The sequence below is a fragment of the Eleutherodactylus coqui genome, chromosome 10 (assembly GCF_035609145.1).
Source record: "Eleutherodactylus coqui strain aEleCoq1 chromosome 10, aEleCoq1.hap1, whole genome shotgun sequence".
NCBI classification, from domain to species: domain Eukaryota; kingdom Metazoa; phylum Chordata; class Amphibia; order Anura; family Eleutherodactylidae; genus Eleutherodactylus; species Eleutherodactylus coqui.
In genome coordinates this window covers 92,413,437-92,427,287 of record NC_089846.1, presented here as the reverse complement: position 1 = coordinate 92,427,287, position 13,851 = coordinate 92,413,437, and the positions used below count along the sequence as shown (strand labels likewise).

The following is a 13,851-nucleotide window of genomic DNA, read 5'->3' as shown; positions in this document are numbered from 1 at the left end:
TTTCAGTGAATGTCAGTACATTTAAAGGCAATGAATATCTAACTGCGCTCCAGTACATTGGCGCTGCCAAATACTGTCCTTTATCAGGTCTGTACAGGGGAAGATACTGGTCAATGTTCCGTATCATCTACTATTGTGCGAATATTGTGTCCTATCTAACAAAGTGAACTGCAACTTTTCTGCTGCCCGGACATGCACAGCACATAGCCGCATGTAGCTGAATGCTCATCATACCTGGGCCTGAAGCTTCTGATACCGCTTTATATTATTGTCTTTTTTTCAAGTGTTTTGTAAAGTAGGGAAAACTTCATAAGACAACTAATTGTTAAGTCTTATTCCAGGGGGAACAGAAATTGTAACGGAGAGCGACTTCCACAACGGGCATCCCATCGCTGGAGTCATCGAACAGAGTGGTCTGGCTCGAGTACAGAGAGAAAAGATGGTTTACATGACTGTTAAAGACTCCACTCAGGAAGATGAAGATATCGGTAAAGAAATATATGACTTTATTCTTCTGTCTTTATACAATGAGTCGGTTCGATTGCTTAAATCTGCATATAAAACTGAGTAACTTTATAAACCCTTTAGGGGTGAGTTATTCATCCCCTCTAATATTTATTCATATCGTCCTCGCATGTACCTGCTCCCGTTCTGTTGCACAGGAGCGAGTATCGACTGCTTGCAGCGGGTCAGCTGGAGGAGATTTCACTCCTCACTCACCCCGCCCCTCTCCATTCGCTTTAACAGCGGCTGTTCAGTACTGAACAGCTGCTGTTTACACTGAACAATCGGTGTTTAAGCTGCATAAAATTCGGAACGATGATCTTTCAGTGTAAATAGCAGCCGTTCAGTACTGAACGGCCACTGTGTTAAGTGAATGGAGAGGGGTGGGGAGAGCAAGTAGAGAAATCTCCTCCGGTCTCCCCGCTGTGAGCCAACAATACTCGCTCCTGTGCAACAGCACTGGAGTGAGTACATGTGGGGGCGAATGTTGGACATTGTTTGCCCGATAGTTGTCCCATGTAAATGAGGCTTTAGTTTTAAAATGCTCCATATGCATTACAGCAACTCTGCTGTATGATCAATCTTCTGCATCTTTAGACACCTGTAAGTTGGCTAAAGGCCCATTTACATGCAAAGATAATCTTTCAAACTATTGAAAGATTGAAAGTTTTAGCAATCTTTTTGCATAAGGTACTAATGGCTATTAACACCTTTTATCCTCTTCATTTGCATGTAAATGGGCCTCCAGGATCAGTTTGCAGCTTGTGATTAATCACTAGCCCAGCTGTGCACAGAGCTGCATTGTTCTCCGCTTGGGTGCTGGCAGAATACAATGTTAACTGCGGGCTTCCCGCAGAGATAACAGCCTGTGGTCTATGGACAGATAAAGCAAACTGCTTTATCTCCAGTGGCTTAAAGATGGATTTTAGGTTCACCTTAAAATCATTGTTCAAACGAAAAGTGCCCGATGCTTGCGTTTACATATAATGATTATCCCTCAAATTCAGTTGTTTGAACGAATTTTGAGTGATAATTGTTGCATGTAAATGGGCCTTCAGTTGATGCCAGTTTTTGCACAAAATGCCACATTTAGGCTATGCCTATTTTTTAGACCCTGCGAAACAAAGTGTATAAACGCAAAATAAATGTACAAAGCACGAAAGACAGTCTGTCCCTATGTCTTCCCGAATAAGACCAGATTCACATGGGTATATTATGGGCACATTTATTCACCCGTAATACAGTCAACTGTCTTGGCCTTAATTTAGGTTAGTAGACCCGCAGTCAGGCGGTATTACAGGCGCATAATATGCTTGTGTGAAACTGACCTTACATCATGTTTTATACATTGGTTACGTCTAGAGCTGCATTTATAATTCTGCTGATACCCTTAGAACTGATCATACACATTAGATATTTGTCAGACCACCTTGACCATTTCTCTGTGGTCTGGGTAGTCTGATCTGTACGAGAGCTGCCCATTTGTTTCAGTGTTTTACTGCTCGGGTAACTCTTATCGTCTTCTCCAGGCTGCGCAGAAATCGCAGATGAAGTTTACATGGAGGTGATTGTGGGAGAGGAGGAAGCCGCTTCTCTTCCAGAGGCTCAGACTGAGGACTCCAACTTGAGTAAAACCTTTGTCCCTGTGGCCTGGGCAGCTGCTTATGGTAAGTGAGAGATCTGCGCTCCCTGAGGTCTTTTATGGTAGGCAGTGGAAGTGATATACTGTATATATTGGGGTGTTAAAAAATATGGCACCATAAACCAAATAATGCTCAGGGGTTTGACTTCCAGGACACTTTCTTCTCCTGAACATTTCAGTGTTCTGCTGGTTTTCTATTCTCGGAGAGCATTGCATTGTCAGTTGCAGTTGCAGTTGGTGGGTCACATAGCTAACAGCGGGGTAGGGCTACTACCTGTGTCTGCTTCCTTTTTTACTGGGGGCTTTGCTAATGAATGATCCAAAAATGACCCAAAATAACTGAACATCAGTGCAAAAAACAGAAAAGCAAAGAATTGTTGAAGGTGGAGTTACACAAGTATATATCCCATTTCTGAAACCTCCATCTGTGCTCTGCAGATCACATGGGGTTAATTAGCCTGCAAAAGTTCTGGAAATTGACAGCTCTTTGATTACCTACTTGTGGACCTTCCTGCAGCCGGTCTAAGAGTTTCAATAGAGTCCTCAGCTGTATGGAAATAATGGGGGACAGTCGGGCCCTCCATAGAGAAGACAGTCCGTTTATATATGTCCCCACCTTACTGATCCTGTTCTGCATGGCGCTCAATGAGTGCTGTATATACTGATCTGAAAGAGTTAGTGGCGGTGATCATGTGATGTCATCAGGTGCCGTGGAGCTGCCCAAAACAACTTTGGTTTAACATGTCACCCTCCCACCCACCCTGTCAAAAAAAAAAACTAGCCCTGGTTATTAGCAGGGGACAATATGATTTGTGTCTGGAACTGGTTAATGGCACATCTAGTCAGAGATTGCTACTTAGATTTGTCTGTGACTTTTTTGCTTTCTTTGTTTGCATCATAGGAGAAGAGAGGGAGCTGCCCAGGAAATACGGGGACTGGCAGGAGACCGGTGAGTTATCACAGAGCGACATATTAAGCACAACCACAGTATCCCATCCTTCGTGTCACACTAAGCTCAAACGGCTCTTCTGTTACGATATATGGGATAGATTCTTTATGTTGCAGAAATTACTGCAACAAACCTACCGCGTATGAACATATCCTAATGTGTCCAGGAAGCTGACCCGTGAGGAGCTGCTTACAGGGATTGTACCAAAATTTACTTTCCTTGTCCATGTAATTGGGGGACACAACAAGACTTGGCATATAGCTACTGCCACTTGGAGGTGACACTAAGCACAAACAGAGGTAGGCCCTCCTACCAGCTATACCCCTCCTGCAGGCACTGAGCTAAAACAGTTTTTTGGCTTAGTGTCCGTAGGATGTAGACCATCCTGCTCTGCGGGTCTTCCATCCTTTTTTGTTATTTTTTTCCTTTTTCCGCTGTAGATGGGAATCGGGGATGATTGTCCCCAAGCGGGGAGAGTGAACATTGCTCTAAAAGGCACACTTTTACTCCCTCCTCTTAAAAGACAAAGTGGAACAGAGCGTCACTAACCACTCTGCTTCCTGCCATCCAACTATGGGGTCACCTGAGGCTCCTGCCTGCTCTCCCATGTCCAGCGATCTCCCACCATTAAGTGACAGTTGCTGAAGAGGTGACCCAGCTGGTGGTCTAAGAGAAGAGGATGTAGATGAGGTGAATAAACTGGATGAGGTAGGTTTGGCGCTATCGCCCCTCAGTCCTCCATGTTCATATTGCTTTTGGTCAGATCCGGATGGCAGACAGGGCCTCTAATCTAGATGCTTGATAAAGGCGTACTTTACGCCGATACGCGTTGCATGTATTTTTACTTGCTCTGAAGTATTTTTATAGCCTCTTATGCAATATTAAAACAGCTTTATAATGACTTTTGGATCATTAGTAACTTGTTTGATCCTCAGCATTGCATCCTTCTGTCAGGGTAAAATTCTAAGTACAACACCAATCAGGCCCACCCCACTTGCCCCACTGCCGGCGGTAAAGAAGAAAACACTACACAGAGGTCTGGTATCGTTCCTCACACGGGGACATAACAGCGCTCTCCTTTATTACAGATTACATGAGATCTTATACCCTTTTGTCTCATCACCAGGAATGGGTGATGGGCTCATTGGCTAAAATTCACAGCATAACCATATATGGGAAGTCCGGATTTCCGGCCTGAGACAGTGAAAGTTCAGATGCATAGTTGAACGGTCGTTATCTTGCTACGGCGCCTCTGGAAAAACAGCCAAGTACGCGTCCTTGTGTCTGGTTCTTCCTTTGCTGGGTTTTAAGATACATTTTGTCTTTGTCTCGCAAGGCCTTTGGAATATCTGATGTAAGGCGACAGATTACGTTTTTTCTCATTTGGAATTGAATAGAACTTGCATATAGGTATAAAGCATAAAGAACATATGGCAATATATACATATACCCTCACACTTCACCACATTAACAGCGCAACAGGTTATTTGTTTCTTTAGTAATTTTGATCTACTTTCCCCATTTTTTGGAGAGAAATTTGGGGTATTTCCCTATGTGCTCCTCTCCATGGATATTTTGTGGGAGTAAAGAGCTTTTTTCTGGACCTGCCGGTATCTCGGGTGCCCGTGGGTACTTCTTAAGTCAGAACCCCCGCTGGGCACCACACCGAATCGCTGTAATTATCAAGGTGCTGTCCGAATTACACCGTTGTTTTTCTCCCATGGTGGGAGTAATTGTCACACTGTGGGTTTCTGTGATGGCAAGCAGCGTCCGTTGTCATTACCCCCTCTTATAAGAGGAGTAGCTTTAGTACTGCGAGCCTACATCCCTTTACAGTGCAGTTATGCCAAGCTGCATCCGCCTCTTTATTCCTGTCCATAGCGGAGTAATGTCATGCGCTATCACTGTGCTATCTGTCCCTTGGTTGAGGGGTCACCCTTCATATTATCATTTGGTGATGGCATTTGATTTTGATTTACTTATTTGCCTCTTTAATTCTCTAACAAAAGATACATTTTAGAAGGACCTTCAGTGAATTCGTTTAAAAATTGGCCTCATGGTAGACCATCTAATAGAGGCGGTCAAAGAGATGCTCCATGTGAAAGATCAAGATTCCTCTGCCACCTTACATGCCCTCTGCTTCTGACTTCCAAAACGTTTGCATAAGACATTCCCCATTCATGCGGAATTTGAGGATGTTGTGTTCAAAGATTGGTCCATTCCGGATAAACGTTTCCTCATGCCTTAATGCATTGACATAATGTATCCATTCCCTAAGGAATCTATTAAAAACTGCTCTTCCTCCACATCAGTGGATTTTCCTGTGCAGCCATGGCATTGGTTTATCCAGCGCTGCGTTGATTGGCTGAGCCTTGGCGCTTGAAGAACCAATCAACAGCCATCGTATTGTGGAAGCTGGATTTATGAATTAGCTTTCCACCTTAATGAGGATATTGTTCTGTGCAGAACCATCACTCCCTACAGAACGTCACCTTCACAAGCTCAATATCTTTTACGCAATGTGGATCTATCTCTCTCGTACAGATTCCCTCCCCCTTTCTGTTTCACATCATAGATGGTTCTCTTCGAGGTCTGGTGGCCTCTAGGTCCACAATCCCTCACTGGATCAGGTCGGTGATCACGGAGGACTACTGTGTGAAGGGCAGGACTCTGCCTCATCGGGTCACGGCCCACTCCACTCGAGCTGTGGGGGTCCCATAACGCTTCTGCTCTTCAGCTTACCAAGGCTGCAACCTGTTCTTCCCTTCACACTTTTACAGGGTGCTTCTACTGATGCTGCTCTTGGTCTCAGGATTATACACGCAGCAGAACCCTGATCGCATCACAAGTATTTCTGGACCACCGCCAGGGACTGCTTTTGAGTGTCCTGCGGTCTTCGCCGTGTTCCCCAATGACACAGCTGAGAAGACAGGATTTTGTGTTACCATAAATCCTTTTCGGGTGTTCATTGGGGAACGTAACACCCACTCATCTGTTTGGGGGCAACCGGCTGTTCTGAGCTTTGCCCTTTACTTCTTCCTTTGGTTGTATGTGTTATTCTAGTTCTCTAGTTCACATGTCCAGAAGTCCTTGGGCTCTTACTCTTTTTCTGCTGCTTGTGTACAAACTGATGTAGCTTAGTTCCTGCAGGGGGTATATAGCTGCGAGGAGCAGTTAACTCTTATTTTGCTTAGTGTCCGCCTCCTAGTGGCAGGAGCTATACCCGAGGTTTTTACTGTATCCCCAATGAACATCTAAGAAAAGGATTGAATTTCTGTCCACGGGCTGTGTCTGTTATTGCATCTCATCTCTCGAGTGAAAGGAGCTGAACTGCAATAATAGATCCAACCTGTGTACAAACATGGCGCTGTTTCTGGAAAAACTGCAGCCCTTTTTTTTGTAATGTTGGAAGAACTCCTTTATGCCTTCAGAATTCTCGCTATATTTTAAACTATGTTTTAAGTGTCTTCACATTCCTTATCTGAGAGAACTCCATAGAACTGTAGGCTTAGTATCATAATAAATTATTAGCTTTACCTTCTTGTACTGACAGTGAGGGGGATCAATGAGTGGAACAGGTTGCCACAGGAGGTGGTGAGTTCTCCTTTAATGGAAGCCTTCAGAGACTGGACAGACATCTGTCTGGGATGATTTAGTGATCCTGCACTGAGCAGGGGGTTGGACCCGATGGCCCTGGAGGTCCCTTCCAACTCCGTCATTCTATGTAGGTGTATGGATACAATTAAGCCACATCGCACATCTCTTGCTTTTCCCCTGTCACATAATTGTGACATTCGGGTCTTCCATGGTGCATTGTGGGACATGAGGTTTTCTATTATATTCTGGAGGTGTTCAGTACGATGCATTCCAGTTTAGTGAAATATTATAAGTCTATCAATAAGTCTATTTGCTATTGCAGTTGAATATTATCTAACGAGCAGCTGATTGTATTGTTCCTCTATGGGTATAGAAAGTCCAGGAACCTTTCTGGTGCCATGATCACTATTTTATGTGCCAAGGACCTCCAGTGACAAATGATCATAAATCACTCTTTCTGTCATATTGTCCCCAGGAAACTTGGAGCAACGACTGGAAAATAAGAATGGAACGGCGACCCAGTACCTGCAGATCTGTGACAGTATCGCCACCAGCAGAGCACTGAAACAAAAAGCTAAAAAGAGGAGACGGGGCGACGCCAGGCAGTGGCAGACAGGTACCACCAGATACGGGCATACAAAGTAGTCGGGAATATTAAATTACTTCTGTCATAAGGATAACGGGAAGTCTTTGCAGTTTCCTTTACTCTGGACAGAGCTTGTGGGTGTTTTCTCCAGACAGGTCTTTTTGGCAGCTTTTGAACCAAAGCCAGAAGGGGTTCGAGTAGTAAGACGACCTCCCTTCATAGTTCCCAAAACTGTTGAATCCACTAGTGGTTTTGACTCTAAAACGGCATAAAAAACTTCCACAGAAACCTGTTTGCAAAACCGCCCATGGAACGTATTCACCCCTCTTTACCTTTTGCACATTTTTTAGATACATTGAATTGCAGTCAATTTAATATACTGACCGCCCGCTACCCCTAAGGGCTGTTCACACGTTGTGGAGTTGGCTGTGCATCTGTGCATTTTGAAGTCCTTGTGTGATCCTGGAAGGCACACTGCTGTCTTCCAGGTGCGCTCCTTTTTTGCACAGCCACTGAATTGAATGGGTGACAGTCATCTGAGAAGTTGGACTTGCAGTAATTTTCTTATAGTTGGGGGAAAAAAAGTCTCCACAGCACTGTCAACTGCAGTGGGTCATGGCGGTGTCCGTGTGTGGTCAATTGCGAATACGGCACACGGATGTGGAAATCACTTGTGTGAATAAGCCCTTGTAATGAGTAAGACAACAGCACATCCTCCCTGACTGTATACTTGTGGTCTTTAGCTTCTTTAGGGTAATAATTAGTCTTCTTTAGAGGGTAGTAATAATTATAATCACACTGTCCTCCCAGCAGGCAGAAATAGTACTGACTCTAATTGGTCAGGTGATTCTGTACTGATGCATCATGGGATTGTTGACATAGCATAGATGAAGCGAAAGCAATACATAGGAGATGTAGAGAGTATGACAGGCAGTCGGGTATGGGGTTGGTAGGGATGGAAAATGTTTTCGCTGGAGTCACCATGTAACTCTTTCCTGATTTGTGTCTTAAAAACTATATTTGTTTGGATCCGATAAAGGTCAAATGGGTAAGATGACCAAGCGTTGTTAATATATTGCACTTGGTCCTGGGCTTTAATCCCTCCGGATAGTAAATATATGGCGCGGGATTAAAGCTCCTGCAATCAAGCAGGAGCAGGTCGAGTTCTTGGCTGTCAGAAACAGTCGAAGACCTGAAGGAGAAGACAGAAGTAGTTTTTAACTGCTTCTGCCTTCTCTTTGACAGGCTACATTACACTCGTTGAGCGTGCTGTAGAGAATGCAGGAAGCGGTAGTGCTATTTCCAGCATGAGACCCGGCAATTACTTAATCGCTGGTGACTGCTGGAATGTCAGAGCTGCAGGGTCTTAGCAGACCCCTGACCAGCTCTGCCAGTGATTGATGTCACTATAGTGGTATGTTTTTTCCCTGTAACTGGAGCTCTTGTGGATGCTTCATTTACAATGGAAAATTGTGAATAAATGTTAAAAAAAAAAAAAAAAAAAATTTTCAATGTCCCTCAGAGGTCTTATGACGTCATGGGAACTTGGATGTAAAAAAAAAAGTTACATAAATAAGAAAAAAAAAAATTACAGAATAAAATAAAAATACTGTGTGTATGTATATATGTATGTGTGTGTGTGTATATATATATATATATATATATATATATATATATATATATATATATATATATATATATATATTATATATATATAATGACCCACTTTCCACTTTAAAGGGGTTTTCCAGCACTACACTATTGATGACCTACCCATAGGCTAGCTCATTAATAGTTGATCGTGGGGGTCCGATCCCTGCTGATCAGGTGATTGAAGCGACAGCGGCACACAGGTGAGCTCCGTGGTCACTTCAGTACATAACAGGCACAGTTCCCTACATTATAAAGCGGCTGTGCCCTGTATTGCAGTTCAAGCCCATTCACTTGAACGGGACTAAGCTGCTCTCAGGCTAAATGACCAATGTATGTGATGTCGGTGGCCTGAGAAGAGCGCTGTGGCACTTTTCAATCAGCTGATCGGTGGCGATCCCTCATGGCAGGGCCCTGCCAATCAACTATTGATGACATCATAATGTAAAAAGAAAAAAAAAAGTCCGCTCACCTCCTCCATCGGGAAAATCCAGGGTCATGCATGCATATATGTACGGAGCACCAGACACAGCCGCAAGTCCTGAGCGGCAATTGCAGACATCAAAACACGAGAAAGTGTCGGCTCTACGTACAAAGTATGCTTTATTTTCCTTATAGACAGGACATCACAGCACAGAAGGCGCGTCTTGATTAACAAGTGGTCTTGATCACATCTGATAAATTTATACACGTAGGTTTAAAAACGCTTCAAACAATCAGCTGTCAGTCTTTTCCTATTACCGCCCACTGACTAAACAGACAAACCGGTCCCCGTAATAGGTATGTCTGCCGCAACACAGCAGATTAATGACATAAATGTACTTGAGAAACAACCATAATATATCGCAGTTATAGGATTGCATGCATAATAGTTATTACTAAATACAGAAGTATAAAGGCATCTAGAATACATTTTGCTCTCCCAACCAAATTATACAACGGCCCATAGTCTATAAACACTCTGCACTGCTAAATATTTGAAAAAGAGGCGTAAAAGTTCCCTAAGATCATATAGAACTAACACATTAAATATTTGCACCGTCGCAATCAGAAAACATTATACGCCACCGCAAGGATACAGTAGCCATTCAAAAACAGAAAAAAACCCCACTATTTGCCAACATGATGCTACTCGTATGCATAGACCAACCACAACGTAGAAGGTACAAGTAGCTACCACAATATAACTCGTGGACATCTGACTATAGGTGCATAAGCAGGAATGCCTACTAGTGATGAGCGAACGTGCCTGTTTAGAGCAATTACTCGAACGAGCATCGTTTTTCTCGAGTAACTGCCTAATCAGGTGAAAAGATTTGGGGGGGCAGGAGGCGGCGGGGTGGAGCGTGGGGTAGCAGGGGGGAGCTCTCTCTCTCCCCCCCGGCGCCCCCCGAATCTTTTCGCCCGATTAGGCAGTTACTCGAAAAAAGCGATCCTCAATCGAGTAATTGCTCTAAACGAGCACGTTCGCTCATCTCTAATGCCTACCCTTCAGGTTGGTGAATTACTCCTCATTACACATACATTCGTTATTCCCCTAAGGATAGATCATCAATAATGTAGTTCCAGAAAACCCATTTCATTTCATTGCTCCCTACCTGATGCATCTGCTGTGGATTCTGTTGCAATATTTAGTATTCTGCTTTTGTTTTCTCCGCTCAGCCATCATCATCGGTCCGGACGGTCAACCTCTGACAGTCTACCCCTGTCACATATGTGGCAAGAAGTTCAAGTCCAGAGGTTTCCTGAAACGTCACATGAAGAATCACCCCGATCACATGGTGAAGAAGAAGTATCAGTGCACCGACTGCGACTTCACCACCAACAAGAAGGTCAGCTTCCACAACCACCTGGAGAGCCACAAGCTGAGCAGCAAGGTGGACAAGACGCACGAGTTCACGGAATACACACGGCGGTACCGCGAGGCGAGCCCCCTGAACTCCAACAAGCTCATCCTCCGAGACAAAGAGCCCAAACTCCACAAGTGTAAATACTGTGACTACGAGACCAGCGAACAGGGACTGCTAAACCGCCATCTGCTGGCAGTCCACAGCAAGAACTTCCCTCACGTATGTGTGGAATGTGGAAAGGGTTTTCGGCACCCTTCTGAACTGAAAAAACACATGAGGACACACACGGGCGAGAAGCCATACTTGTGCCACTATTGCGAATTTAGGTGTGCCGACCAGTCCAACCTAAAAACGCACATTAAAAGCCGCCATGGGACAGACTTGCCGTACAAATGCGAACAGTGCCCGCAGGCGTTTACAGATGAGAAGGAACTTTTAAGGCACACAGAACTTTTTCAAGGTCACAAAACCCACCAGTGCCCCCACTGTGACCACAAGAGCACCAACTCCAGCGACCTTAAACGGCACGTCATTTCTGTTCACACCAAGGACTTCCCCCACAAGTGTGAGGTGTGTGAGAAAGGGTTTCACCGCCCGTCGGAACTCAAGAAGCACAGCGAGTCCCACAAAGGAAAGAAGATCCACCAGTGCCGACACTGTGACTTTAAAACGTCCGACCCCTTCATCCTGAGCGGCCACATCCTCTCCGTTCACACCAAGGACTTGCCCTTTAAGTGTAAAAAATGTAAACGAGGCTTCAGGCTTCAACTTGAACTCAAGAAGCACATGAAAACTCACAGCGGCAAGAAAGTGTACCAGTGCCAGTACTGCGAATACAGCACCACAGACGCGTCGGGATTTAAACGCCACGTCATCTCCATACACACAAAGGACTACCCGCACCGCTGCGAGTTCTGCAAGAAGGGATTCCGCAGGCCGTCAGAAAAAAATCAGCATATCATGAGGCACCACAAGGAGGCGATCATGTAGCGAAATGCCACAGACGTGGCAAACTTTTTCAGCCACTTCAGAGTCGGGGGACCACAGCCGTTACTCCTTATTTTTTTTGCACTTTTGCTGTGTGTTCCTCCGTAATGAAGGGGTTAAATTTTAATAGTGCACTGAGACCGGAGCATGCCATTGATGATGATGATGAAACAAAATGGGTGTTGAGTTGGGGAAGGGGTCTATTTTAATCTCTCTTTAAAGTGGGCAGCCTGTGGCTCGTTCAGCTACAGGAGAACCACAAGTACCAGCACGATGTAGTTTGACCACCCCCTGCCTAGACTGATGTAAATGGCGTGATCCGACTAAGACTGATCGGAGGGTTCATAGTAGCTTGTTTTCGACTCCTGTGCCTCAACGTTGTAATTTTTATGTGCTGCAAAATGAAGCATTTGTTCCCTGATAACGCCCCGGCGGCGAATGACGCGTTTGTGTATAAAGAGTTTACAGCGCTGCTAACGCGACGGCGTCACGGGATATTGCAGTATTGATTCAGTAGCATTTTTTTTTCTCCTCCCGATACTAAAGGGCGAATGCAGCAAGATATAAGGTGCTAGATAAGGCGACGTCGTCCAGGCAAAGAGCTTCTTCTCGTTATTACAGTGGAATGTGGTTCGGTGGGATCTCGTTTTATCGTACGTATGTATGAGTCCGGAGTTTTTTATTTTATTTTAAATATATGTAAATAAATATATATTATATCTATAGATGGAAGATATACAAGTCATTTAGCACTTTTATCTCAATACGTCTGTTTGGAGCGAGGGTTGGCAGGAGACGGTCGCGGTTTTGCACTGCTGTTAAAGGACAACTACTGCAATCATGTAAAACTATTGATTTTAAGAAATACAGGGTTAATCAGGGTGTCCCCCTTGGGGTACGGTCCCACAGAGCATTCACTGCGCACCGGAATGACCTGTGGGGCCAATGTCTCCAGCGAGCTGCGGCTCACTAATGATTAGAATGGCTACTAACTATTCATGGTTAGAGGGGTTTGCTGGGACTCATGTATTGATGACTTATCCTTAGGAGAGGTCATCAATAGTAGATTGGTGGGGGGCTGGCACTCAGGACCCCCACCACTCAGCTGTTTGAAGTGGCCATGTCATACCAGACACAATGCTGTAGATTGTATAGCAGCTCAGTCCTATTCTGTTGAATGGAACTGAGCTTCTCTCAGGCCATGTGACCAAAGAGCATGGCATCCCACGGCGGTAAAGAGGCCACAAACCTCTGATCGCTGCGGGTCTTGAGTGGCAGACCCTCACCAATCCGTTATTAATGACCCTTTCTAAAGGATAGCTCATCACTGTTAGTCTTGGAAAGAGAACAAGCACTTTTTGAATGGGACTGCTGGAGATAGCAATTATTAGAGTGATGTTCTTTGAGGGGGATGTGGGACCCCCATTCTCAGGATCAGTAGGGATCACGGCAATGAGACCACCAACAATCAGACTTTTATCACCTATCCTGTGAAGGGGTGATAAAAAGTTGTTTTTGGTAAAAACATGTTTAAATCATTAGTGAGTCACTGCTTGATGGAGCATGCGGTTGCCTCTCGGCCGAGCAGCAGACGTATAGTGGGCCCGTACCCATAGAATGTCTGCATGCCTCCTCACTGCTGAGCAACAGCGAATACCATTGGTCAGGACCTACACTCCTGACTCATTCGCGCTTCAGTAAAGTTTTCTGAAAAGCCGCTCCAAGTCAATCTGAAGATATGGATATCCGCCTTGGAATTCCACAGACGGTACATAACCCCATTATAGCCTATGGGATTGTACATGGTTCGCGGGAAAAAACCTCATGGAATGTCCGATGCTTCTCTATGTCACGGATGACAATTAGGACAGCTAGTGCGTTGTCTACGTATCTGAACGGGTGCCTGGAGTTGCGCTTAGCCTAAGGGAGAATGAGATTTTTGCCTTTGGCTGAAGCAGCCCCCAAACACAAGACAAGCCTTTTAACAGTTTTTTTCCGGCTTCTCCTCCCCACTTTTAAAGACCGTAACCCTTTTATTTATCCATAAGTATAGCTGTCTTACATTTTGTGGGACGAGTTGTATTTT

General features: G+C 44.7%; 1 protein-coding gene across 3 annotated transcripts in view; it reads left to right on the top strand.

Annotated features, from left to right (window-relative positions):
* The window catches only part of ZNF711 (zinc finger protein 711), a 31,031-nt gene extending 18,541 nt beyond the window's left edge, over positions 1 to 12,490 (top strand). For all 3 annotated transcript variants that reach the window (XM_066581460.1, XM_066581459.1, XM_066581461.1), the window contains 5 exons: positions 342 to 488; positions 2,034 to 2,171; positions 3,048 to 3,095; positions 7,168 to 7,308; positions 10,591 to 12,490. In XM_066581460.1, coding sequence (XP_066437557.1) covers positions 342 to 488; positions 2,034 to 2,171; positions 3,048 to 3,095; positions 7,168 to 7,308; positions 10,591 to 11,768 — 1,652 coding nt within the window. In that variant the 3' untranslated portion in view covers positions 11,769 to 12,490. The remainder of the gene's footprint in view (positions 1 to 341; positions 489 to 2,033; positions 2,172 to 3,047; positions 3,096 to 7,167; positions 7,309 to 10,590) is intronic.
* Positions 12,491 to 13,851: the final 1,361 nt, after the last annotated feature.